Here is a 27,033-nt window from a genome sequence, read left to right as displayed (position 1 = left end):
ACCTTCGGTGGTACAAGAGTATATAAACATCAAATCATATGCATGCGTTGTGGATAGACAATTCAATATAATGATTCATAATGCAGACATACTGTTCCTTACACACAAGTCAGTGTATACAATTAACAGGTACATAAATACAAAGACGTAATATGGATTGGCAAGCATTTTTGTAATTACATGATAGCATTTGACCATTTGTTAAGGCATTTTGTGGTGAGTATATACTGTTCACGGTGTGAATTTAGTACTGGACATTTAAGAATATAGTGTAATTCATCACATATTACATTTAAATTACAAAAAGTGTGCAATATCGTTCATCTCTCGGTATTCATGTACACAACTGAGATAACATGACGGGTGTGAGGCAAATCAGCGAACCAGACATCTCGATCCCCTTTGTCGCCCTTTAAGAATGCGATGCTGAAGACTTGAACCGACATGGATCCGGCGGGTCACAAGCAGTCAATTGCTTTTTAATGCAGAGGCATTATGGGAGAGGCGAGTGTTCCTTTCGTGAACACCGTGTATGTTCGCTTGATGCATGTGGTTTTCCTATCTACTCTACCTACTCTACTCTTGGGTCTGTGCAGTCGCGGCTGTTTGTCCTCCGACGTTGACGTTTATTATTGATTGCCATCACGAACTCCTTCGAGACATTGCCGTTATTATCCCTATTTGTGTATCTATTTTCTTCGATGCAATGCAGATTCGAAGTCTCTGGTGTATTTAGATAAGCAAACTGAACTAAATCAACGCATGTGTGAAGAAAAGTAAGGAAGCCTGTAAAGACAATGTGGAGCGACAAGTCTACCAGAACGGTAGTCGTCAGGCGTGGAAGGGCGGGGAAATCATGAGTGGCCATCACATATCAACGGTGCTTACGACCGGAAGTGCGCTGAATATCTAAACCAGTTTTAATCAATATTCGATACCTTTGACTTCACCAACCAGCGCAAAACCGTCATAAACGGTATCATACCGGACAATGAGAATATTATCACCATTACACCAGAGATACTCATAACCCAGTTTTCTAAGCCGAATATGCGGAAAGCATCAGGTCCTGATAGGCTTGGTGGAATCATCCTCAAACGATGTTGTGATCATGTGTGCCATGGTTTTAGTCGACTTTATCAACTCTCAATTTATCATCATATCATGCCACACATCATAACACTACGGAAAACACCAAAAGTTATTCCCGTGTCTAAGAAAACGCATTCCGTCTATATTGAACGACTTCCGTCGAGTTGCCTTCACGTTCATAGCTCTGAAGTGTTTCGAAAGGATCATTCTTAATACTCAGATACCTAACGATGGACACCTTCTGGACACTCTCCAATTGCTTATAGAGCACGACAGGGTGTGGAAGTTGCTAAAGTTGGTATTTTAAACAGTATTTACAAACATTTAGAAACTCCCAAATCGTATGCTGGAGTTCTTTTTATTGAGTGTTCCTCCGCGTTTATCGTTATACAGCCACATATTTTACATATTTGTTTTACTGTGGACTGAGCTATTCTTAACTGACCGACTCCTATATGTGCACGTGAATCAGACAAACCCATCAACAATGTAGACTGATACTGGAGCATCTCAGGGCTGTGTCATCTCGCCCATGCTTCCCACATACGCAAATGTTATTTCTGTGTAGCATAAATAAATTTCATGAAGTGAGTTTAGGATGGATCTTTGTCAATTTTGACAAGCATGTGTGAAATCTTCGCTGCTCTGCGTACATAATTGCTGTTCAATTTCTCCACCACTATTCAACTAATGACATCACATTAATCATCTTATGTATGGTTCCACAATGAACAATGTTAAATGGGTTCACGACATGTACATATGTTGATTAAATTGTTGCCATTTGATAAATATGCAACAGAAAATTAAAGAGAAATTATTTCATTGTAGGTGATTCCTAAAAAATGTAGAAAACTTGCATCTTACGAAAATTGAATTAAAAAATTTATCTGTCCTACGATGAATTAACGTGTAAGTCAGTGGAAATTAGTCTGGCACTCAAATTTGCTGATGATGCGGTTTTGGTCGGTCTTATTAAAGGGACAAAGCCCCTTAAAGACTTTTGTACACTGGTATGGCGACAACTACCTGCAATTAATGCTACCAAAACAAAGAACTAGTTACGGACTTAGAAACCAAAAAAGATGGTTTAAACTGAAACTATCGAAATTGTAAAACAGTACAAATAATCTTGGCAATATTATCGACAATAAACTACGGTGGGTTCCAAACACTGATTGTCTTTTCAAGAAATGCCAGCAAAGAATTGTGTATCTATTTTCTTCGATGCAATGTAGATTCGTACTCTCTGGTGTAGTTAGATAAACAAACTGAACTAAATCAACGCATGTGTGAAGAAATGTAAGGAAGCCTATAAAGACAATGTGGAGCGACAATTCTACCAGAACAATAGTCGTCAGGCGTGGATAGGCGGGAAAACCATGAGTGGCCAGCAGTCATCACATATCACCAAAGATTGTATTTTATGAGGTCTTTTAACGAAAGCAAAAAGGTGATGCTGTCCTTCTGTTGTTGTTTTGCTGAAAGTATTTTAACCTTTTCAACTCAATGCTGGTATATGAATCTCTTAATATCCAAAGTAAATCTGATCCTAACAAAATTATTTTAATTGCAGCTAAAATCTCTGGGGTGTCTTTTTCGGATTCATCGTCTCTTTTTAATCTCTGTGTTCTTAACCTGGTTGAGAAAATTGTATCGGATTCCAGCCATGTTTATTTTCTGAATATCATCTTTTACCTTCAGGCCGCCGATACCAGATGCCCCATTTGAAAACAACACCCCCCCCCAAAAAAAAAAAAACAAAACAAAAAAAAAACAAAAACAAAACAAAAAAAACAAAAAACGTTTGTGCAAGTATTCGTCTCCTAATATGTAATCATGTGACCACTTAAAGATGTAAAAAGAATTCTCCTTGGAGCAATAACTTCAAGTATTGTCATTGCTATTGTTTATTGCGTTTCTGGGCAGACATAACATTAAAACAACATGCTCCGTGCATATTGCATATTATGACCCCGGAGAATCGCGGTGATGTCATTGATTAACCTGCCTCTAGACGTTTGTAGATAACTGTAGATGGCTTTTCTCAGGACCTCCGATTTCTGCTTGACAAGCAATGGTGCAAACACCGCGTGTAGCACGTCACGTTTCTTTTTAAGGCTTATGACTGGCAATAGATTTAGATCCGCGAGGTGCTGAAGTAAAATGAAGTGTACTGTCGCGTTTAATGCAGTTGAACTTATATTTACGACGTGTGTGTGCGTGAGCGTGAGCGTGTGCGCGTGCGAGTGCGCGTTCGTGCGTGCTTTCATTAACATGCGAAGTAATGACGGTGTTGTGGTACCAGCCCACTGAGATATCATGGCGTAGTTTTTCACATGGATGTCCAGCTCATTCATGTTTGTCTTTCCAATCCCAGTTTCAGCCCCAATGAGAGCCGCAGGCAGGGCAACAATATGAACCACCTTTTCACGTCTTATGATACGACGTGACTGGGAGTCGACCATCAGATAGGCGGTCTGGCCTCTTCCCTGAAACAAAATACGATCATATTCAAGAACTGGTCTTTAGCAGTTATATAGACAAATAAAGCAATATAAAAAGCTCTAAAACGTACGGAGCTGAGATCATTAATAACGGTAAACTTTCAGATAAAAATCTATTTCGTAATTTCCTGATGTAAGAAAATCAATATTTCTTTTCCAATACGAGAAGCTTTGCTCAATCAATCGATATTCAGATGCTGCCTCGCCATACCACTTACAAGCTACCGAAAAATAAAGAGTCATGTGACACCGCGACAATATAGACCCAGCGAAGCGGGTTAGGTATGCCAGCCTCACTAGCATAGATTTCTTATTGGACTATGGACTGAAAGAGTACAGCGGGCAGACAGTGGCTGATGGGAGCGGCTGGGAGTAATGTGATGTGACGTTTTGTTCGGACCAAAGGAGGAATATTAGGACCATGAAACCATGATGAGTTTGGGATATGCAGAAACGTAAGTTAAGCAATGCTACTTGTTTTGCGATAATTCTATCAAAATTATTTACTAGCAGAAGACGAAGAAGTACGCTGCTATTGATGAGAGAGGGAACGTGAGGAAATTAGAAAGAGAGAGTGAGAGAGAGTGAGAAAGGAAGGAAGAGAACGAGTAACAGCAAAAGAAGGGAGAAGAAACGCTTGAGAGAGAGAGAGAGAGAGAGAGAGAGAGAGAGAGAGAGAGAGAGAGAGAGAGAGCATTTTCCAATAAACACTATACATGCCATGAACAATAATACAGAGGAGAGGGAGAGAGAAACTATTTGACATTATTGCTCCACGTTGAAACAGTATTATTACAAAGTTAATACACAAAATTGTCGTATTTGAGAGTGCTTGAACTTGATATAGTCGATAGTGAGTTGATAAACAGATGGATAATGACAAGAGACTGTCATTCAGAAATCGTGGTTAATATCACAATAAATGCTCCTAAAAGTTTGCTGAGATAATTCTTTTGTGAAAAAAGTCATTCAACCATAAACTTGAAACAGGTTCGCATGTAAGGACCGTATAACCCCTAGAGCATCATAGTTTCCTGACTGACGAATAGAGGCACCCTCGAGGTGCTTGAAAACCTATTTTTCCACGTATCGTGACAGAATCGTTGGACGTCAGTATCAGAGATCACAGCAGGTACTACTGACTATTTAAAGAACTGAATGCACCTATGTCCCTTAAACATCAAAGACGTTTTTGACGGTCGTAGAATCAGGCAAGTGATTAGGCACGCCTAAAACTGGATCAACACAACGTCACGTCGCAAAGGTCTCTGGCGTCAATTAAAGAATGATCGGTATGATAGTTATCAAACTGATCGATAACAGATCGATTAACAGAAGTCTTGATCAGGTTCACAGCGACATGCTCGTGGTCCATAGTGAACAACCCCAAAGGTAATGGCAGCAATTGAAAATTACGTCATCATTCCTTAACTGTCATCATAACCAGAAATGACCTAAAGATGCCAGTGGCGTTGACGTTTCTTCTCATTAGCGTTTCTTCGGCGGTCTGGCATATGGATCCCACAAAAGGCCCGTTTGGGATGTGCTGAAGGTCGCGTCAGTGGGTGAGACAGGACAGGGACGATGTACTTTTCGTTGATGAATTGAAATACTTTGTAATCGTCGTGCCCGAGTTAGTCGTAGACTGTAATGTATCATATTTCCAACGTAGCCGAACGTAACCGCTACCAAGGGTGATCAATCAGTTAAGGATGTGACGAGTGGAGCTGGGAATACCGATCTCCATGTCCAAGATTGAGGTACTGTTACAGGTGCGCTCCACAGGGATGACATTCTGGATGTGTAACTGAGACGACATCTGGTGCAGTCGGACCGGACTTCATTCTCAAAGAGTAAAACGCACGGCCATTGTAGCAGCGTCCTTAGAGCCTTCTTAGAGGAAACCACTGTGTTAATAGAGCGGCCTGTCTGGTCCCCCAACCCCATCCTCACTCACCTGAACGAGTAGGAAATCGACTTTCTCACAAGCTCTGTCATTCTGGCTCCACCAGCGATAAAAACGTTGGTCGTTCGAATGCCAGGGTATGGGTTGTACCCCATATGGGTACAATGTCTGAGGCCCATTTCTGATTTTCCCAGCCGTGATGTTGTTTGAATATTGCGAAATGCGGCGCAAAACTAAACTCACTCACTCACTTTTGCTGCACAGTCATCTCATGTTCAGCTACACTGTTATGTCCCATAGCACTATCATCTCACCACTAACAAGAACTCGGCAATGCTCCTGTTGAAGAATGGAACGATTTTCTTTAGTTTCATTTGGGCATTGAATGTGCTTTTGTCGACACATCAGTTTTGGATGAATATCCCCATTTCGACGAGAGATCTGATTGATTCCCTTTTGTTGGTATTGTGTGTCATATGACAGCCACTGTTTGATAATCAAATATAACATTACGCAGTGATGTATTTCAACACGTACACTCAACCTGACGCGTTACATTTAATAATGGTGATCTTTACCAATCTTTTTGAATGGATTTTATAGTGACAGGTCATTTTATAACTCGCCAGAAAAGAATGGACTTCAACTTGGCGTTAAGGGACGCTGGGCGCTGTAGATATACCCCGAATTCCTTTCTCAATGATTTAACTGTAATCCTCAATACTATCAAGAAATGACTCTCTGTATTCAGAAAAAGTATTTTGAGACAAGCGGAATTAATACCATGTTGATTCTCAAATGTTCAAAGAATTGCTTTAATGTGAACAATTTAGAAATTTTCAATTCCAATTCAGTCCTGTCCAAACGATTGATATTCAACTTCGTACAACACTGACAACCTGAAGGAAATCCTTCATTTACTGATCCATAGGCCACTTCTAAATATACGTGCTTCAGTGCAATTTTTAAAAGTAAAAAATAAATGTCATATGGACTTTGTTGAGAAGTGAGTGTGTGAAATGCTTGATTTCCTCACTGATAAAGTCTACGTAAAGTGGCCATCCCTCTGATCAACTGTGCTCCTTTCCCCGCGAATCTGAATCAGAATTTCTGCTTCAGTTGGCAAAATCAAAACAATAACATTTTACCACGATGTTTGTTATATAGATGTACACAGATAATCTATTGTCCTTAGATATTTACATCGATGAATAAAGCTTTCACAGAGCAGTGAACCCCTCAACCCATCTCTCTTCTCCGGTACGATCCCCTCTACGAGATAATGCGGTTCACGAATAAGAGAATATTGTCCCCCAGAAGTTTAAGTAGTAGACAATTTCATGAATATCTAAGTTGTACTAACATCTTTCAAGTTTAACAATGTTCAGAAGAGAAGTATCTGTCACAACAGTGCACCTGTTCATAGATACATTATATGTATTTTCCAAATACAGTCTGTCACATCTTCCAGCCTGTTAGTTCCAGCTCACAGCCCACTTCCATTTAAATATATGAATAAGGTATTGTACTGATTTGTGTCTACAGAGGTAAGGAAGTGTTTGCTTTGTTTAATAAAGTTCCATCATATATGTGAACGTGTAATTGTTCATCTTAACCATTTGCACTCAAACGTCGTAAAACTACTTTCGACACGAGTCAGATGTCCATTAATGGACAGAAAGAAGTGCCTGAAGACACATTTGGTGACCTGTAGCTCCTTTGGTTACACCTTCATACTCGTAATGATCACCAGGAAAGCCACGAATGCCAAATGACGTCACATCATTGTGCGTCGTGTGATAGAACAGTGAGTCACTTGATGAAAGACCAGCGAGTCATGTGATGCTGATGCAATGAGTCATGTGATAATAGTGCAGTTTTATATGAGATCATAGTTCAGTGTGTCATGAAATAACAGTTCTGTGCGTCAAGTGATAATAGTTCAGTTCCTCAGGAGATAATAGTGCCGTGCACCATGTGATATCAGTGCAGCGCGCTGTGTGATGATAGTGCAGCTAGTTATGAGATACTAGTGTACTAGTGCAGTTAGTCATGATATAGTAGTGCAGTGAGTTATGTGATAACAGTGCAACGAGTCTTGTGATAATAGTAATGAGAAATGAGATAATAATGCAGTCATGTGATAACAGTGCAATGATTCGTGTGACAATTGTGCAGTGAGTTATATGATAACAGTGCAGTAAGCCCTAGGCAAACTGTAGAGTTAGAAATGCGACAGTCGTGCAGTAAGATATAATAGTGTAGGTGGAGACGAGATAACAGTGCAGTTAGGCATAAAGGCCGGGCGGGACAACTTAGGAATGGCCAGCGAGTCCTAACTTGACATACAGAAGGGAGCAAGCTACAAAGACATATTTTATATCATTGGAAAGATCTCGAGGAGATGAAGACGAAAAGTTCATTTGCCAGTGTGTTCACGTGTTAATAAGCTCACAAATTGGCTCTGAAAATGCATTTCTGCAGAAATTTCTGGCAGAAATGTTTTATTTCACTACCAGAATTATCTTAATTTAACAAAATTAGAGAGTATAAGTAATGATACTGCTGCATGAGTGGTAGTTTCATGTTTATTCCAAGTAATAAGCACTTAGCGTGATCAACGGATCTGATATTTTTGTTTGATACCAGAATTATCTTAGTTGAATAAGATTAAACACAATCGTTAAATAATTTAATATAGACTTTCTTTAAATGGTGTCGTTTTCCCTGTTTAAAGCCTATTAGTACCAGTACCAGTATTGGGTTGCATTTTCTAATCTCAATAAGCCTACATTGTTTTTGCATGCGATATGGGTTGAAGGCGAATAGAGACGAAAGCGGACATATACTACATACATACAATAATAACAATGTAAGACGTGTGAGCCATAATTTGAATTCATCAACATGCCCGTAAAGACCAGCGTACCAGATGAGATGATAAACAATACCTATGTGACAATGCATGAGTGTTCAAAGTGTCAATACCCGCGAAAATATAATTGCCTCTTTGAAACAATGATTTTTGCCGAAGTGGCCACCGAGTTTTCAGACCTGTTAATCCCATTCAAGAATGACTAATGTGGTACAATATCCCCTTTATATTTGTTATTCCTACCTTTTTTAACCAAGACCCTAGTGAGTGAATTATGGTCCCATCATGACAGAAGCTAGTGAGATAACTTGATTGGCGTGTTTTCGCAACAAAGGCCAGTGGTTGAAATGTTAAATTGTATAAATGTGTCTGTGATGATGGCAGTTTATATCACTGTTCTAGTGTACCGTCGGCATATTATCAGTTACATGTTTTTAAACAGGAATAGTAAGAACTATGTTGGTCACTCGTGGATTCGTGCAAAATACAGCGTTAAACAGTTTGAAAATATTCCAATCATTATGATTCATCCATCCACTTCTAAGCACACACAATAGAAGAAGTTGTTATCCATAAATATTATATATTGAAATGTTGGGTTTTGTACATACAGACCTTGAAACTGACAATCTGAGTTTGCACTCAGGTCCGTCCTACCCAGTCATCCGAGAAAATGGAGGTAGTTTGTTTGCAACCCACAGACGTAATAACATATCATGTGTACAGGAATCGCACCTACCTGTCTGTCTAATTACATAATGTGACAGAGACAGACCCCAGGTGCACGAGCCATAAAGCAGTGTAGTTTGTTTACGGTGTATAGCCTGATAGGTGTTAAGTTGGTAAATGATTGAAGCTAAGTACTGCATATTGTCATTAGCAGACAAGCAGAGTGACATTTGACAGTAAACAGACGTTGCGCTTTGTCTATGACATAGACTGCTTGTCACAATCAATGTATTCTTTGTTTCCATATACATGATTTAAAACATTTCAGTTTTCAAACTGAACTATGAAATTAGCATTTCTAATACTATACATTTTTTTCAAAAGCATGGGTTGCAAATATGCAGGTACTGTACCGGTGTATTGTTATTATTGCCGAACCAGGATGCTTGTAACCACAAGAAACATCTCTTGTTCTCCCACCGCAACGATAATCTTGCACACATCACTTGTGTTTATACGAGTTCAAGTTGGCTTTCCGGTTCAAAATAATCACTGCACATGTGCTATGGGTGGTGAAACCACTTTTCCCCCCTGCGCTAGGGAAGCGTTTTTTCAATCGCGTTATTTTCAACTTCATAACTTTATTTTGCACTTTTGATAATTTGTTACCGAACCGATTCAGAATCTGCAAAGAACTGTTTTGTGTTGCATGTGACCTTGAACCGACAAGACGTACTGGATATACTCTATAAAACGTCTATTGTCCATGCAGCACCAACTGGCATTGTTTCGCTGTATTTCCCCAGTGGCCGCTCTCTGGCTTGCGCAATTATTAACCGCGGTGTCCACTCAAGGCCAACCGAATCGGAACGATGACCGCTTATAGAGACAACCTGATAAACCACGTTAACAGGTGTGAATACTCGGTGGCCACTCCGGCATAAATTATTGTTTCAACGAGGCAATTACATTTTCGCGGGCATTGTCACTTTGAACACTGATGCATTGTTTATCATCTCATCTGGTACGCTGGTCTTTACGGGCATGTTGATGAATTATGGCTCACACGTCTTACATTGTTATTATATTGTATGTATGTAGTATATGTCCGGTTTCGTCTTTATTCGCCTTCAACCCATGTCGCATACAAAAACAATGTAGGCTTATTGGGATTAGAAAATGCACCCCGATAGTGTTAAATTAATCTTGCACGACGTGAATCCACTAAGAAGTTACAACTGTGTTATGACGAAACGGATGGGAATAATGCATAAGCCTTTTAAACTGTAAAAGCTATAATGAAATACGGTTAAATTCACACTGTAAAATTCTCGGTTGTCTGGTACTAATAGGCTTTAAACAGGGAAAACGACACCATTTAAAGAAAGTCTATATTAAATTATTTAACGATTGTGTTTAATCTTATTCAACTAAGATAATTTTAGTATCGAAAGAAAAATATCAGATCCGTTGATCTCGCTAAGTGCTTATTACTTGGAATAAACATGAAACTACCACTCATGCAGCAGTATCATTACTTATACTCTCTAATTTTGTTAAATTAAGATAATTCTGGTAGTGAAATAAAAAAATTCTGCCAGAAATTTCTGCAGAAATGCATTTTCAGAGCCAATTTGTGAGCTTATTAACACGTGAACACACTGGCAAATGAACTTTTCGTGTTCATCTCCTCAAGATCTTTCCAATGATATAAAATATGTCTTTGTAGCTTGCTCCCTTCTGTATGTCAAGTTAGGACTCGCTGGCCATTCCTAAGTTGCCCCGCCCGGCCTTCATACCATAACAGTGTAACTGGACATGCGATAGTAGTGCATGTGAAAAGTATCCACACAAGCTGAACTGGATGGTGTAGATGGCGGGCTGTCTACCCTGCATCGGCTGCCTCCTGTAGCGTTGCCTTATAGAGAATTAGCATAAATAACACACCATAAAACAAAACAAAACCAACCAAAGCAAACACAGCACCCTGTAAAACTGACTCAAATCGAGAAAAGAAGAAGGAAACAAAAATGCAGAGCAAGCCAAATATACAACAAAACATATTAGTTGTTTCAAAGGCATTTGGAAGTTCGAGGAATCAAACTAAAAGTGTTTTATGGTTCAACTTCTTTATTATACAAGGTCACAACGTTTGGAGACAGATTCTAGTCTCTTCTTCAGGTGAAGTGAGGGTAAAACTAAAGGGTTGTAGTATATATACACATAACAGTAGACTGATAACAATGGGTAACAAGATATACAGGTTTCTATTAATTGATGTACAGGCTTCGATTAATTGATGTACTTGTAACTCGTTAACCTAATCAACACAAGCTTGCACACCAATCAGTTTAAGTCTGTACATAAGTTGAAGCCTGTACATCAATTAATAGAAACCTGTATATCTAGTTACCCATTGTTATCAGTCTACTGTTATGTGTTTATATACTACAACCCTTTAGTTTTACCCTCACTTCACCTGAAGAAGAGACTAGAATCTGTCTCCAAACGTTGTGACCTTGTATAATAAAGAAGTTGAACAAAACATATTGTTTAAATCTTCATACCAGAAAACACCTTAGTATTCACAATATTCATTATAAACATCCAACAATACATTGTGCCAATAAATCACAATGTGAAATAAATGAAAGTGAATGTCAAGCAGTGGATCTGTGTTTGATCCCCAGCTAATGAGCCTATTACGTTCATACTTACCCTATCACACTGCGTCGGTTTAATGCACATACAGATCACATCGATCACATCATGATAAACTCAGAATCCTAATAGTTCATTACATTTCCCAAGATGCAATTATATGAAACCGACGATCGATAAATCAAACTGACTTTATTATGGACGCCTCTTCATTTGAGCAACCATCGAAACCGGTCGGGGACAATGCATATTAATATGTCGTTTATTCCGAAATCATGAAATATATATCACATCGTCTATGATGGCGTGTAATGCGGATAGATGAAATCGACTTTTACTTTTGCGCTTGAATGGTACATCAATGAGATTTAATTTCACAGCCTTGCATACCGTCATGTTTTTGGTAGTCCTATGAGTGTGCACAGACACTAGTCGCCGTTTTATCCAGACGTTTACCAGAACGATGAACTCAGAAGTTCTAGAAGTTTCATGGCGAGTGACTGATCGATGCGTATATCAGTCTGAATCATATAGCACATGTGTGGAACAACTAAGGCTAGAATTTGAAACCATCTTGGTCTGTTCTGGTAGTGGAATAACACGGATGGGTATTATCATTGCCAGCTCTGAGAGAGAAACCATTCTGTGTGACTGCGTAACCAAGGTAATTACCAACCAAAGTTGCACTTTTGTTTAACTTTCACGCCACTGCATCCAAACAAACAATACATCCTGCTTCATATTTTCCAATAACGCTAGTTTTCCAATCTGTTCAAAATCTTGACACACATCCTCCCATAAGTACCTTGCATTCTCATTTGATTCTCATCAAAACCTCATTTTTCTCTGGCAAACTTAGAAATACAAAGTGTTCTCATCTTTTTTGGTCGTCTTAATTTTTGTCTGCGTGCATCAGATGACACCAAACTTTATCTTTCACACACCTAGCCTAAATCACTTTATCCCTGAACTGCAGATTTTAGTGCTGAACAGACCTTTGTAGCCTTAGTAGAACAGACCTTAACATTACCAAATGCTTCCACACAGATCCTTGTAACGCACACACACACACACACACACACGCGCACACACACACGCACGCACGCGCACACACATCCACGCTCTCTCGCAATAGACAATAACAACCACAGAGACTGTACGGATTACTGTACCTTTGCACCGCTAACTTACCAAATTTCATGCATTGTTTTTTTGAATGCCAACAGTAAGTTATCATTTCTTCAATTGTTTGCAATGTCAGAATATTAAAAAGAAGACCTTTTATGATCCGTCGTCAGCTAAGTCATTTCAGAAACCGGTTGTATACGCATTGTGTAATTATTTATATTACACACCATGTGCTTGCATGTGTTACACTCCAGTATGCTAAGGCATAATCGCCTGTTTGGACAATTATTTGAAAACTTGCCCTTGGATTCAGGTTTGACATAATCAGTGCGCATGTGTATCGAGATCGAAATTGGCCTCTGGAATGTATGGCTCTCCTTCTAATTTTGACTGACATTTTAAAAGGACGAACAGTTGTTTCTGTCACATAAAAAGTAGCAGAGCACAGTTAAAGTCTGACATGTGATCGAATCTAGTAACGCTAAAAAATAATCATTTTCGGTTATTTATGCATGGATTTTTGTGCAACATATTACCTTTTTACGAAAAATACAAAAAGAAATATGCTTGCAGCCATGACGACAGCAAAGAATGAAAAAGCAAGAATACGTGTGCACCTGTTTTTTTGTGTTGTGATTGTTAGTTTTGACATAAACAAGTGCCGCTATATGGAAAAGAAACTATTCACTTTACGAATGCTTCTTAAGTTTTTGAGAAAATCTTACTTAAAAAAAACACCATACGGAAAACTATATCACATGATTCTCATAGCTAGGTAGATGTGGAATTGACTGTTTATATCAACTTTGGTTAGAGGAATCAAGAAAAGTGTCCAAAGACATACATTTTTCCCTCCAGTACTCTCTGGCCGCTGTTTCACCTACACCTTGATCTGGTTTGTTTCACCCACACCTTGATCTGGTTTGTTTCATCCACACCTTGATCTGGTTTGTTTGGTAAAACACTGTTCTGTGAGAGATGGGTCAGATTATCTTGCTCCGTTTAACGACCAACTGGGACTCTCTTTTCTGCAGTGATCCTGAATATTCCATTAATCATGCTTCTCATACCGATCGTAAGATAGGGGAAATACTTCACTCAGTTTATTTAGTGTTTGTAAGCCATTGATATGAATATACAGTAGACAATACGTGACAATACGCCCAAACAACTGATAGAATCCCAGTTAGGAGTGTCTGGTATGTCGACGTGCATGTGATAATAGCTTGAAATTATCCTACAAAGAGCACTTTCAATTGTGTCTCAATATGATCTGTTATGAAATCAGCGATGTGACGCCCTCTGACAGGATAGTTGTCAGATTAGCACAATCAGACACAGCGCGGCTCCCAACTGGCATTCTCCAAGATGCTTCTGGATGTTGTTTATACTTCACGGTTTCCATTAATTATTAGCGGCAGACAGAGAAACGTTCGTACATTTTACAAGCTTGTCAACAACAGGGCAATCTATTTGGGCTATGTCTTAGTTCAATAAAACCATGAAGACGTTTCTCCCCAACTTATTGATTGTCTCCAGTCAATGAAAGGATCTTGTCTCCATTCATCACCACTTAGACGTCCGATATAAGGAGAAAATACATAAATACATAATTTTCTGGAAATAAATCTCGAAAGACGCTGGCAAAAAATTGCATTTTGTTCGAAATGTTTTCTCTATTGTCTTGACGCTGCATTTTCCTAGAATATACATTATTGTACGGATGGGGTGTTGCGCAAAGGAGCGTGTATCTAAAGGTTGAATTACATTAAAAATGATTACACAATGCCATGTAGAAAGTGGTCAAATGTAACACATGTCACATGTGGGATTACACTTTCTTAGTAAAGTACAGATTCTAGTACTGTTTTGGTTGAGTCCCATTTGGGAATCGAACCAGCACCCTCAGAGTCAGGCACCTAATCGCCAGCACACAAAGTCAACCGTCTAGCCCCGATCAGCCACCGTGACTTCCACCCAAAAAAAGAAGCTGACTGATAGTCTATCCTGCGTAATTAGTGTACCCCTCTGCTCTGATAAGTGTAAATTGGCACGGCCCACGCGGCTTAAAGCTATGATTACACAATGTTGTTTAGAAAATGGTCAATTTTGACAAATGTTACGGTTAAGAATTTACCGTGACAACAATGCAAGAAATCCCTTTGTAAACCAGCAAAACAGAACAAAGACAAGTTTAAAATATTCAGATATCATTATTATGCAACGAGAGCAAGGTATACAAAGTCACAAGTCAATATAACAATGCAGATTTCAGGTACAATTCAAGAGAGACAAAACCTTAGTAAGTGGGTCACAAAATACAATACAGCAAACCCACCAAAGTCTTGGTGTGAGAGAGAATCAACTATGGCAGAATGTCAACACAGCGATCGGTGCGACAGCAGATAATGTAGGTCAGAAGTTGACGGGTTTTGATGATCAAGCGTGACAGAGATGTAACTCCAGGAAATATGAATGAATGTGAGTGTCGCCCTCAACACGGCAATCAGCCTTCATATATATATTTAGGCATTTCCCGAAAGTTCGGGCACAAACTAACATCGTCAACACTGTAGAATGCCCTAGATTAAGTCTCCCGGAAGTAATCTTATCGAAAACTAGGAGCAGATAAATTCCGGAAAACCAGAATGCTAAAAGTGTTGACCAGCTATTAAAACGAAATGTGACCCATAATATTTACTATTCAAAACACTAAATGTTGTGACCCAATAATAATTATTACTTAATTAATAACAAATATATACCGAAAATTCACACTCGTAACACAAATGCCATATTTTGGATAACACCTTCTAGGCGGTTGGCGTTGGTTCGAATCCCGGATGTGACTCAACCAAAAAAGTACTAGAATTTGTACTTTACTAAGAAAGTGTAATCCCAAATATGACACATGTTTCATAAATAATGTTACTAGACTCGGTCGCCGAGACTCAGGGAACGCACCTGCACACATGTATATAACTAAGACTAAGGTGACAACTTCTTGTTTGTTGCACTGGGCAACGTTCGTAGTAAATTGTGAAGCGGCTAAAAATAAATTACGGACTAGAAATAATATAGTGCGACACAGCACGAATTTCTAGCAGCATTTCAAAAACTGCTTCTGAAGATTGCTTACTTTTAATGGGTATTTATACGCTTATCACTAAGGCAGACAGAAGTGTTTGTACATTTCCCCATCCTGTTGATTGTCATGACATACATGATATAATACTAAGCGCATTTATACAAGAGATAACAGTGCAGTTATACAAGAGATAACAGTGCAGTTATACAAGAGATAACAGTGCAGTTATACAAGAGATAATAGTGCAGTTAGTCACGAGATAATGGTGCAGTAATACGTTATATAATAGTGCAGTAATACATTAGATAATAGTTTTGTTAGTCATGAGATAATAGTGTAGTTAGTCACGAGATAATGGTGCAGTAATACGTTATATAATAGTGCAGTAATACATTAGATAATAGTTTTGTTAGTCATGAGATAATAGTGTAGTTAGTCACGAGATAATGGTGCAGTAATACGTTATATAATAGTGCAGTAATACATTAGATAATAGTTTTGTTAGTCATGAGATAATAGTGTAGTTAGTCATGTGATAATAGCACGGATGTACAAGAGATAATACTGCAGGTATACATGAGACAACACACTGATCTGAACTTGGCAATGCAAAATACGCGACTCATCAAAAGTAAACCAAATAGTAAAAAACCAACACAAAAACATATATAAAGAAACAAACATACAAACAACAAAACAGCTCATCTTGTTGTAATGTTCATGGTGAAATAGCTTATTTTCAATATTCATTATTAACATCAAATTGTGTCAATAAGTCACAATCTGAAATACGTGAAAGTGTCGTGCAAAGCAGCAGATCCGTGTTCGAATAAACTCAGTAATTAAGAACATGTATGACCTGCCTCTACAGGCATTATATCCATTCACGTTATTACGAAGGATAACCCAAGCTGAGGCGCCAGAAGTTCATCCTATCCATCACACACTGTCATTCACATTGCTTAAACGAGATGAAACATACAGTTTATTACATTTCCCAATAATATTGCAATTATATGGATAACTGAAGATCGACAAATAGGACTGTTTTATTGATGCATTGTCGACATCATTTGTATATTATATTTTAAGGACACATATGTATGTCATTGGCCAGTTTGTGCAGTCATTCAGTCCCGTCTGGGGCAATACATTTTCATCTGTTGTTTATTCTGACAGATATAATGAAATATCCATTATCAAGTTGTAATGTGGAAATTGATTTGGGTAAATTTTACTTTGACGCTTTCGGTTTCACCAAGTGAATGGAGGTAGCTTCACTGACACGTAATCTGGAGTGTATGGAAGTGTATAGAAGTGTATGGCATGACGTTTTGTTTTACTGGAAAGTGGTGCTTGTAGACATTGTTAACACCAGTCCTGCAACACTGTTAACATATCGAGTGTGACACTAACCAGATTTCAGCTAGAAGTGTGAGTGTCTGCGTCTCTGTTAGAAACAATGAACACAGTCGTTCTATACGTTTCCTGAAAAACTAGCCTTGGCATTCGAACAAATCTGACTGAGTAACCGATCTATTCTAGTACTGGAATATCGTGTGTCGATAGTACCCTTATCATCTCCTGGAGAGATTCCACACTGTCTGTGTAACGGAGTAAATACGTTCATCCATACAAGTCCCAATTTCATCAAATAATAATAATAATAATATGTGTATTTATAATGCGCTGAATTCCGCACATAAAGCATGCTCAAAGCGCTACATTGAATGAATCCAAGCAAATATTTACAAAGCAAGGCAGAGGTTATGCTGGAACGATGGTGAAAAACAATCTGAGGAAATTTAAGCTATACATTGTAATATTTTCTGAAAAGATAAGTTTTCAGTGAACTTTTGAATGAGTCAATGGAGGGAGACATTTTGAGTTCAATCGGGAGTTGATTCCATGACTGTGGAGCACCATAGCCGAATGAGCGAAATCCAAATGCCTGTAATTTCTGTCTGGGAACAATGAGAAGGTGTTGGTCTGTTGATCTTAACATTCTAGAAGGATTGTACTTGGTGACTAGCTCAACAAGGTAGTCTGGAGCTGTATGATGGTAGTACTGGTAGGCAAGACTCAGGACCTTGAATTCAACTCTGGCTCTAATTGGTAGCCAGTGCAGGGTTTCCAGGACAGGTGTAATATGGATCCTTGTGGGAACTTTGCAGACAAGTCGTGCTGCAGAGTTTTGTACTTTTTGGAGTTTTGACAGAAGTTTTTCAGAAAGTCCATAAAATATGCTATTGTAGTAGTCAATCTTTGAAAGAACAAGCGATCGCACTAGGGCTTGAGCTGCTGGTGTAGTAAGGGAGCTTCTAATGCTGCTAATGTTTCGTAAATGGAAGTAACAGGATTTGCAAACTGTGTTTATATGAGCTTTCATAGAGAGATCAGAGTCCAGATGAAGCCCAAGATTTTTAACCGTTTTCGAAAATGGAATGTCAATGTTGCAAACTGTGAGTGAGTTGGTCATCACATGACGAAGATTCTTCTTAGTGCCGACAAGCAACGCCTCGGTCTTCGCCTCATTTAGTTTGAGCAAATTTGTCGTCATCCATGTCTTTACATCACCAGTACACTCTGACAGTCGCTCACACATTTGTTCTGCAGTGTTGGGATAGCATGAATCAGACAGCTGAGTGTCATCTGCGTAGAAGTGGTGGCTCACATCATGTGTACTGATTACATCTCCAAGATCTCTGGTGTAAAGTGTAAACAACACTGGTCCTAGAACGGATCCTTGAGGTACTCCACAGGATAATGGGGTTTTCTTAGATGAATGATTGTTTATGATAACTGACTGCTGTCGATCACTGAGGTAAGAAACAAACCAGGACAGTGCCACTCCAGTAACTCCAAATGAAATTTCAAGTTGTTTCAAAAGTGTATGGTGGTCAAGAGTGTCGAAAGCGGCTGACTGGTCAAGGAGTACAAGTAGGGCGATTTTTCCACTGTCAACCGAGCAGAGCAAATCATTCATAACACGAATGAGTGCCGTTTCCGTACTATGACGTGGTCTATAAGCAGACTGGAACTTTTCCATAAGTCCATGCGCTGTAAGATGAGAGTTGAGTCTCACTTTCACAGCCCTTTCCACAAGTTTGGATAGAAAGGGTAAGTTGGAGACGGGACGATAATTTTTCAAGTCGTTGGGATCAGATCCTGCTTTCTTGATCAATGGTCTGATGACTGCTTCCTTCAGGGGTGTAGGAACCGCACCTGAAGTTAAACTCAAATTTACCAGTTTAGTTATTGGAACAATGAGCACATCACGAAATTCCAACAACAATTTGGTGGGCATAGGATCCAAGACACATGTCGTTGGCTTACAATCCTTAATCAGTTTCAAGACTTCCACTTCTGTAAATGGCTGAAAACAGTCCATGACAGGGCCATCAAAATGGCGTGTAGATAGGTGTTGATTGTCCTTCATCTCACTTCTAACACTATCTTGTATGTAAGATATTTTTTCGGCAAAATACCGATTGAAACTATTTGCAAGATCAGGTAGGCTCTCTGATTTGGGTAAACAAACACCCTTTTTCATACCGAGAAGAGATGATAGAAACTTGTGCATAGCTCCAGATCTACTTTCTAATCCAGCGATCGTTCTCGATCGTTCACTGCTTGAATGTTTCCTGTAACATCAGCTGCCCCAGCTTTTCAAACTATTGACACATATCTTCCTGAAAACGTATCTGTTAAACAAAATCTCATTTCCATAGCAACCATAAAACACAAAAAGAGTATCCTCCATGTTTTCTTTTACTGCCTTGATTGTGGTCTGTGTGCATTAGACGCAGTCAAGACACGAGACTTCACATACTAATCCTTTTCATTCCTTAATGATTAGAGGTGACAAAGCAACTTGTTGATAATGTACAGACGTGTTTAGCCTCTATAGAAAATGGAATAAAATTACCAAATGCCCTTTTGGCTACATCAAATGTAATACTGCCATAAAAGAACAAATTACCATTTTTATGTTCTTGAGACGGAGACATTAATGTCTTATTTCTATTCAAATCATAATGGTTTGTTCTTATCATGTCCAACTGCGTAAATTACCAGCTCAATGTTGTTACCTCTCACTCCAACCCTTCTGCTTGGAAATTAGAGTTATCGCTTTCCTAATAAAAAACCAACAACAGGAAACAAAAGAAAGAAAGAAAAAACATCACCGAAACAAAAGTTCATTCACTGAAAAGTTTCTCATCAGTTTCGCTTTTTCTCATAAGAAGCTTAACCTTAAGAAAATATTCTAAAACCCTTATGACGATATTATAAAAATACAATTAACTATTCCAATATTATCAAAACGACATATATCTGTCACTGATTATGCTCAATGCCTACCTGTTGTTAACAATGGAAATCTAAAATAATTAACAAAGTTCCCCAAATTAGTGATTTCGGCTGAAAAGACAGTGATGGCAGAACACCATCAATCACACACACGGACACAGACACACACAGAGACGCCTTCTATTTCTAGAATGACGATCAAGCAATCCGTATCAAGTTGATCCTTCGTTCCTGAAACACCATCTTCTAGAATGCCGATAAAGCAATCCGTATCAAATTGATCCTTCGATATTGAAACACTAACTAATAAAATGCCGATGAAACAATCTGTATGAAATACGTCACCATCGACTGACATTTACTTGTTTGTTTCATGTTAGACATCTCAGTCAAGGGGGGGGGGGGGGGGGGGTTCCTTGTGCCCGTCAATTTCCTGAATGTTCCAGTTAAATGCACATTTGTAAGGTTAAAGTGGAAATACGTAGAATTGGACCATCATGTGTAAATTAATGAAGGGACAAGTAATTATTAATCTACTCCTGCACATATAAGTACTAAAAACAATCGTGACATTGAAAAGCCTTTTCCGAGATGTGGCATTCAGCTTTGCTGTTTCAATCAGAAATGTTTATTTCCATTTGATTGACCATTCAGAATTGTGCTAAACGCGGCGTAAAACTAAACTTTCTCGCTCACTCGGAATCTTGCTATATCGACATTCGCAACAGCATCGTATATTCAACCACACACCAACATTGATTTCTACATAAGTGAGTGAGTTAAGTTTTACGTCGCACTCATCAATATTCCAGGATAATGGCGGTTGTATGTAAATAATCGAGTCTGGACCAGACAACCCAACGATCAAGAGCAGGAATATCGATCTCCGCAGATCACCAGGTCACCAGATCACCTTAGTCGCCTCTTACGACTAACCAATTCTAACCGGACCTTCACGGGCCTAATTCTAAAAACGTAGTAGGTGGTGATGAAATATTAAAACCAAAAGCAACTGAGACTACATACAAACGCCAATAGTTGTGCCGTGTGCGTGTTTTTCGACAATTTTGTGTCAGTCCTGACACCTTCCGCTGCAAATAAACATCTCCAGAATTCCAGCGGCTTGTCCTAACCTTTCTGTCCACATACCTTGTCTGGTACAAAGTCGGAAGTGTACATCCACAACAACGCCAGCCGAACTGTCCTTCGGACTGTCTTTGAATCGGATACATCGTATAAACGAATGCTGGACGATTCATGGGTTCAAAGTCATCATCTGTTATTCATCATGGCATGTCAAATGTTCCATATGTGATTATTTTACGATTCATACCAACGTCATGTAAGTTTGTAATTAAGAGACCAACAAGGTTTCAACACTATCTCATACTATGCTGGACAACTTTCACAATGATTTATTGACCATTTTGAATATATCACCATGCTACTGTCAGCTTTGAACATTGGCCGTGTGATGATAAGTGGTAGGTTCCATAATATCACATTTGGGACAGTAGAGATAGTGAAGTAGAGCTATCAAATACAAAAACACTGAACATCGAACGTCATGCTGTGTTATGTCCATCAGATTAGAGTGAGTGAGTATAGTTTCACGCCGCTTTTGGTGAACCCACCCTCACACATTCTACCCATATAGGGAATCGATCCCAGATTTTCAACGAGACGAGCGGATGCTTTAACCATAAAGCTATCCGCCCACTGCTTTGCTAATTTTAGAATCAGTGCTTATCTAATTAGACTTAATGGCAACAAAATCGCATGATTTCTTAACCGAAACGATGGCTCCTTTGAGTAGTAACGTTTCAGTTATGAATGAGAGTTACGTTACTCCTTTGATGGTGCTCTACACCAAACACATGTGATCATACGTCATGATTCCGTTTCATTATCGAAAAGGTTGATTTTTTCATTTCTATTTGCTCCACTTCAACAACTGTCTCAAATTGCATATTCTTGTTCTTTTAAACATCTTCAGAGGCTGCTGTATCAATGAAACGGATACTTCTTAGCAGCCATGATGCGATTACGTTTTCTTCATCTTACATCGATGTATTTTAGTGACATACAATTTTAATGTTCTCAATCATTCTGAAGGATAATATAGTTTTTCAAGCATCATATCCTAAAACTTGCTTTTCGAGCAAATATCATCAAAGTTATGTGTGATTAATTTGTTCCTGGTCTTGTGGTACTCCAGGTTATTTTCTGTTAATTGTCGAATGCATTTGAAGAATATTTATTCATATAGGAAATGAGAACTGTGGAGCCTCAGAACAACAAATGCAATACTTCAGAACACATTACAATGCAGGGTCCAAAAGGTTACAAAAATGAAAGCAGTGAAGTTGTATTCTTGAGAGGCATTTAGACGTCCGTGAATATATAAAACAAATATATGGATAGCAAATTCTTATTTATTGTATAACACAATTCAGGTGAATGAAATAGATAGATAGATAGATAGATAGATAGATAGATAGGATATTTATATAGTGCACATATCCATGCACTAGTGCATGCTCAAGGCCCTATTATTTTCCCCTCGATAACTGGATGTCAATCTCAACAGCACATGGTATTTCAATTTCAACTCCCTGGGGAGTATACAACTCTTGCTGCCACTAGGTGCACCGAGTTTGTTGTGGCTCTCTCATCCTAACGAGGTACCCAACTGACAGCTGGGTGTACTGGGTGTACTGGGACACAAAGTCACAGCACTTTGTCCAAGTTTACTGCACGTTGCTGTACCCACAACTAGGTGTATGCTCGTGTTCTGGTCATATACCAACGAATTCGTGGGTTCTTTTAAGTGCACAGGGTTGTGTACCGTACACTAGGGGTTGAGACAACACTGAAAGAGTCTGCACACAAAGTTGACTCCAAGGTTTTTACATCCGGTCACAGGTGGGCTCGATCCCGAAACCTCAAACTCGCTGGATCACTAGTCTGGCGCCTTAGCCAGCTCGCCCACCGACATCAAGTATCCCAGAAATATTGTGTTATGCAACATATGAGAAGTTGACATCCATATGTTTGTCTTATAATCAAGTTGCATATTGCGTGTGATGCATAGACAACAGACAAATAGTAATTGCTGAACATTTTACATGTATGTACGCATCACGTCTATGTTGGTGAATTAGTTCATTCTATGAGTCAGGCCTCAGTCCCTGTTAAGAGCTGACTAGACTGGAACCCATGGGAATTGGAGCAAGGTTTGCGTTGGGAGGCATTTGAACGGATGACGTGGTCAGATTCAACGTCACACTGCGTTCGCTGAGGCTATGGGACATTGCTGATAATATCACTCCCTGGATTGTCCGGATAAGAACTGATTCAGTATTATTCTAATAAAGGAATACCCCACACCCGGATTTTTTGTTTACAAAATATGAACATTGAAATAAATGGATGAATGAATGAATGAATGAATGAATGAATATGACGTTAAATTATTATTTGACAAAAATACAACATGAAATACGTTTTTTCAAAATGTACAGTTTTCTTAAGCTTAATTTGAATCCACATATTTGATTTTTTCAGATCATTGTGAATTAGCCATCCCCGCTGTGAAAGATGAGTGTTCAACATAATACATCCATGGCAGAGATCAACCTATCTTTGTGTCAAGGCAACGCCACGTCGGGCGAGTACGACCACCTGGTCAGAGTGTCCGACATCATAAAACAGTTCTACATCTGGGTTGTGTTTGTCGCTGGTTTCCCTGGCAACATCATCAGCGTTATTGTGGTCACCAGGATGTGCCAGCAACGTTTGACAACGTCGTTGTTCTACGTCGGTTTGTTGGCAGTGGTGGACAACATCGCCATTGTTCTTAAGCTCGTAGAGAACCAGTCCCAGAACAGGAGACTCGCCATGGACGACAGAAGTTGCCGAGGATTGTTTTTCCTAGGGCTTGTGTTCTCCACATACGCTAACTGGATACTCACTACCCTGGCAATAGAAAGATTCCTAGCGGTGAGGTACCCGTTCAAGATGGCGGTCAAGTGGACCGTGAGGAAAGGTCTGGTGATTATTTCTTGTGTGTTTGTCTTGCTGTGCCTCATCCACCTGCATCTGTTGTGGACTGTCATTCAATATGAAGGATACACTTGCACGTTGACATTAGAAGGTCCATCCTTTAAGGCCTGGTTCTATGTCGGTTCCTTCGTGTACGCCGTCCTGCCGGCTTCCTGCCTCTTCATCTGCAACATCCTCATCGTCGTCTACGTCAGGAAGTCGGCCAACAATCTGCGGACTCTGTCAGAAAACCACTCGACAACTGTTGCCACAAGGAGACTGGATACACAGATCACAACGATGCTGTTAATTGTGGCGGCAGTGTTTGTACTTCTGTCGTTTCCAAGATGCATTTTCTTGGTTGTATATGAATACTGGAATCCAACTAGTTGTTCCTTAGGTGAAGCGAGAAAATATTTCCTCGACGTCCTTACAACCAACATTGCCGACAGCAACCATGCCGTTAACTTCTACCTGTACTTCCTGGCTGGGAGGAGATTCAGACATGCCTATTCTTCTATCATCCGGGATATTTCGTCCAGAAAAAGAAGCTCGGAAAAAACTCCACCCCAAACAGACAGTGAACCAAGGACGAGGTAATAAAATGTCCCTTGTGTTCCCCAATGAAAAAGTCAAACTATTGTGTCACAGAAAGATTCGTTATGCTGCAAAGATAATTATAATGCATGGCTGGGACAGTGGGGTAGCTCAGTAGTTAAAGCGTTCGCTCGTCACGCCGATGATCCAGGTTCGATTCCCCAAAAGGGTACAATGCGGGAATTTCAGTTCTGGCGGCCAATCTTGACGGAATGTTGCCAAAAGCGGCTTAAAACCATAATCAATCACTCTTATAGGACCAAGAACACAGATGATGTGCTGGCCATTAACAGCTAATTAACCTCAACAATTGTCTAACAATGCACCATTACGTGTCCAAAATGGCATGGGCTTATTTGTATGTCTTCGTGAATATCTAGGAAAATCAGTGTAAATCGACGCCAACTGAAGTGGATGAAATATTGAGGTTGTCTTAAAACCTACAAAATGAATATATTTGACGCATTATTCCTTATCAACATCCAGAGTTTATTCTATATTAATGACGTTTTACAATATAGGAAAAGTTCTAAATCATGTTAGGTCTAGCACATAGTCACGGCTATCGTCATTTATTGTCACTTGAAATTCTCTATTTGTGTCCTACATAATGATGTAAAATAAAGTCATTACATGTTCAATGTTTATTCATTATTATTATTCATGTCTTCAGTAAATTTATAGTAGGTTACATCAGGAAAAAGTTTTATGTATCGAGCCACTGAGCCATCTATTAACTCTTTCTTTCTTGGAAACAAGAAAGTGACACTATGAAATCCAAAGTGCCCTTTATGTGCAAAGTACTTTCTCCTCCATATATACATGGATATTTAGGGGTTGTAATTGAGGAACCTTTTATTCGACACAAGCCTCAGTATTTAGTTACTGAACCTATCTTGTGTGAGTATCTCACTGTTTTCGAGAATGGAACTACAACACCAATCCTGCTGCTGTCGCCGACTGAAGCGGGAATAAAATACAACATATAACACACGCGACAAGATTTCATACTGTCTGAAAATTGTCTCAAACACAGAGATGAAAGACTGGAGTTGTTGGACACAGACGTGTGAGGTTGTACATGACAAATGAGTGAGTGGATTTTGTTTTACGCCAACATTCCAGCAATATCACAGGGGACACTTTTGCCTCTAGGCTACCCCACCGTACCTGTGTTACAAACATATGTAACATGATAATAGATATTATATATACTTATGCTTGCTTTCAAAATCATTGTGAAATCGCCAATGCTAAAATACTACTGAAAGCTAATTATAAATCTCAAATCAATCCAGTTAATTCTTGGCATTTTTGGGGCACCCGTGGCGAGCCACCTCCTCGTGGTGGGTGCTGGGTAACGCTAAGAGCTCGCCGACACCCCCATAGTGGACCCGGGGGGATATTTGGTCCACCAACCCATTTGCCGTGGGTTGCAGCCCTGTGTCGGTGGATGAGGGGATCCTGGTGGTTGAGGGCAAGGGGAGCCTGCAACCGTGTTCCTGTTGCTCAACACACCACTTCGGCCCTGACTTCTCCTAGACGTTTGGTCGAATGGGCCCGGTTCGACCAATCGGCTGGTCATGCCAAGCCCTGTGCATGGAGTATTTTCTATATTTATCAATGCACATATCATGTCATTTGGAATTGTTGTACCTTGGGACTTGGATTTATTATCTAAAACATTTTTGATTTTGAAATATGTTGTTCTGAAATTTGCCTAGAGTCCTATGCCAGAAGGCGGTGGCTCATGGGCCAGTCTGGTGGAATTATTAATCTTTTAATTCTTCTGCTGGAGTATATCATCCGGGTATCCTTGGTGCTGTAAGCTGGAGGCCCGCTTACTTTAGCATTGTCCTTGTGTTACTCCGTGGTGGGTGGGGAACTCGGATGATGAACCAAAATAAACTAACCATGGCTTATGAAAACCCAACAAAAAAACCCCCAGAACGTCCACTTGATACTGACCCTGTTGCTCCTGACCATCGACCGCCTGCATCGATTGAGTATTGGCCACGTTTCATTGTAATTGAGACTCCTGACAAGACACCCTTGAAGTTGAACCCCTTTGCTGTATCCAAGGGTATTGAAGGTATTGCAGGGGATGTGAAGAACATAAGACGCTTACGTTCAGGTGCCCTGCTAGTAGAGTGCA

The 27,033-nt window shown here is 39.4% G+C and overlaps 1 protein-coding gene across 1 annotated transcript in view; it reads left to right on the top strand.

The window, feature by feature from the left end:
• LOC137256443 (probable G-protein coupled receptor 139) overlaps nt 1–25,519 on the top strand; it is a 33,073-nt gene extending 7,554 nt beyond the window's left edge. Inside the window, exon 2 of the mRNA XM_067794285.1 lies at nt 23,805–25,519. Within this exon, the coding sequence (XP_067650386.1) occupies nt 23,838–24,881 (1,044 nt within the window). The 5' untranslated portion in view covers nt 23,805–23,837 and the 3' untranslated portion in view covers nt 24,882–25,519. The remainder of the gene's footprint in view (nt 1–23,804) is intronic.
• Nucleotides 25,520–27,033: the final 1,514 nt, after the last annotated feature.

This window comes from Haliotis asinina, chromosome 11 (assembly GCF_037392515.1).
Source record: "Haliotis asinina isolate JCU_RB_2024 chromosome 11, JCU_Hal_asi_v2, whole genome shotgun sequence".
NCBI lineage: Eukaryota > Metazoa > Mollusca > Gastropoda > Lepetellida > Haliotidae > Haliotis > Haliotis asinina.
Note: the sequence above shows the minus strand (reverse complement) of the source record. Positions and strands in the feature narration are given on the sequence as shown.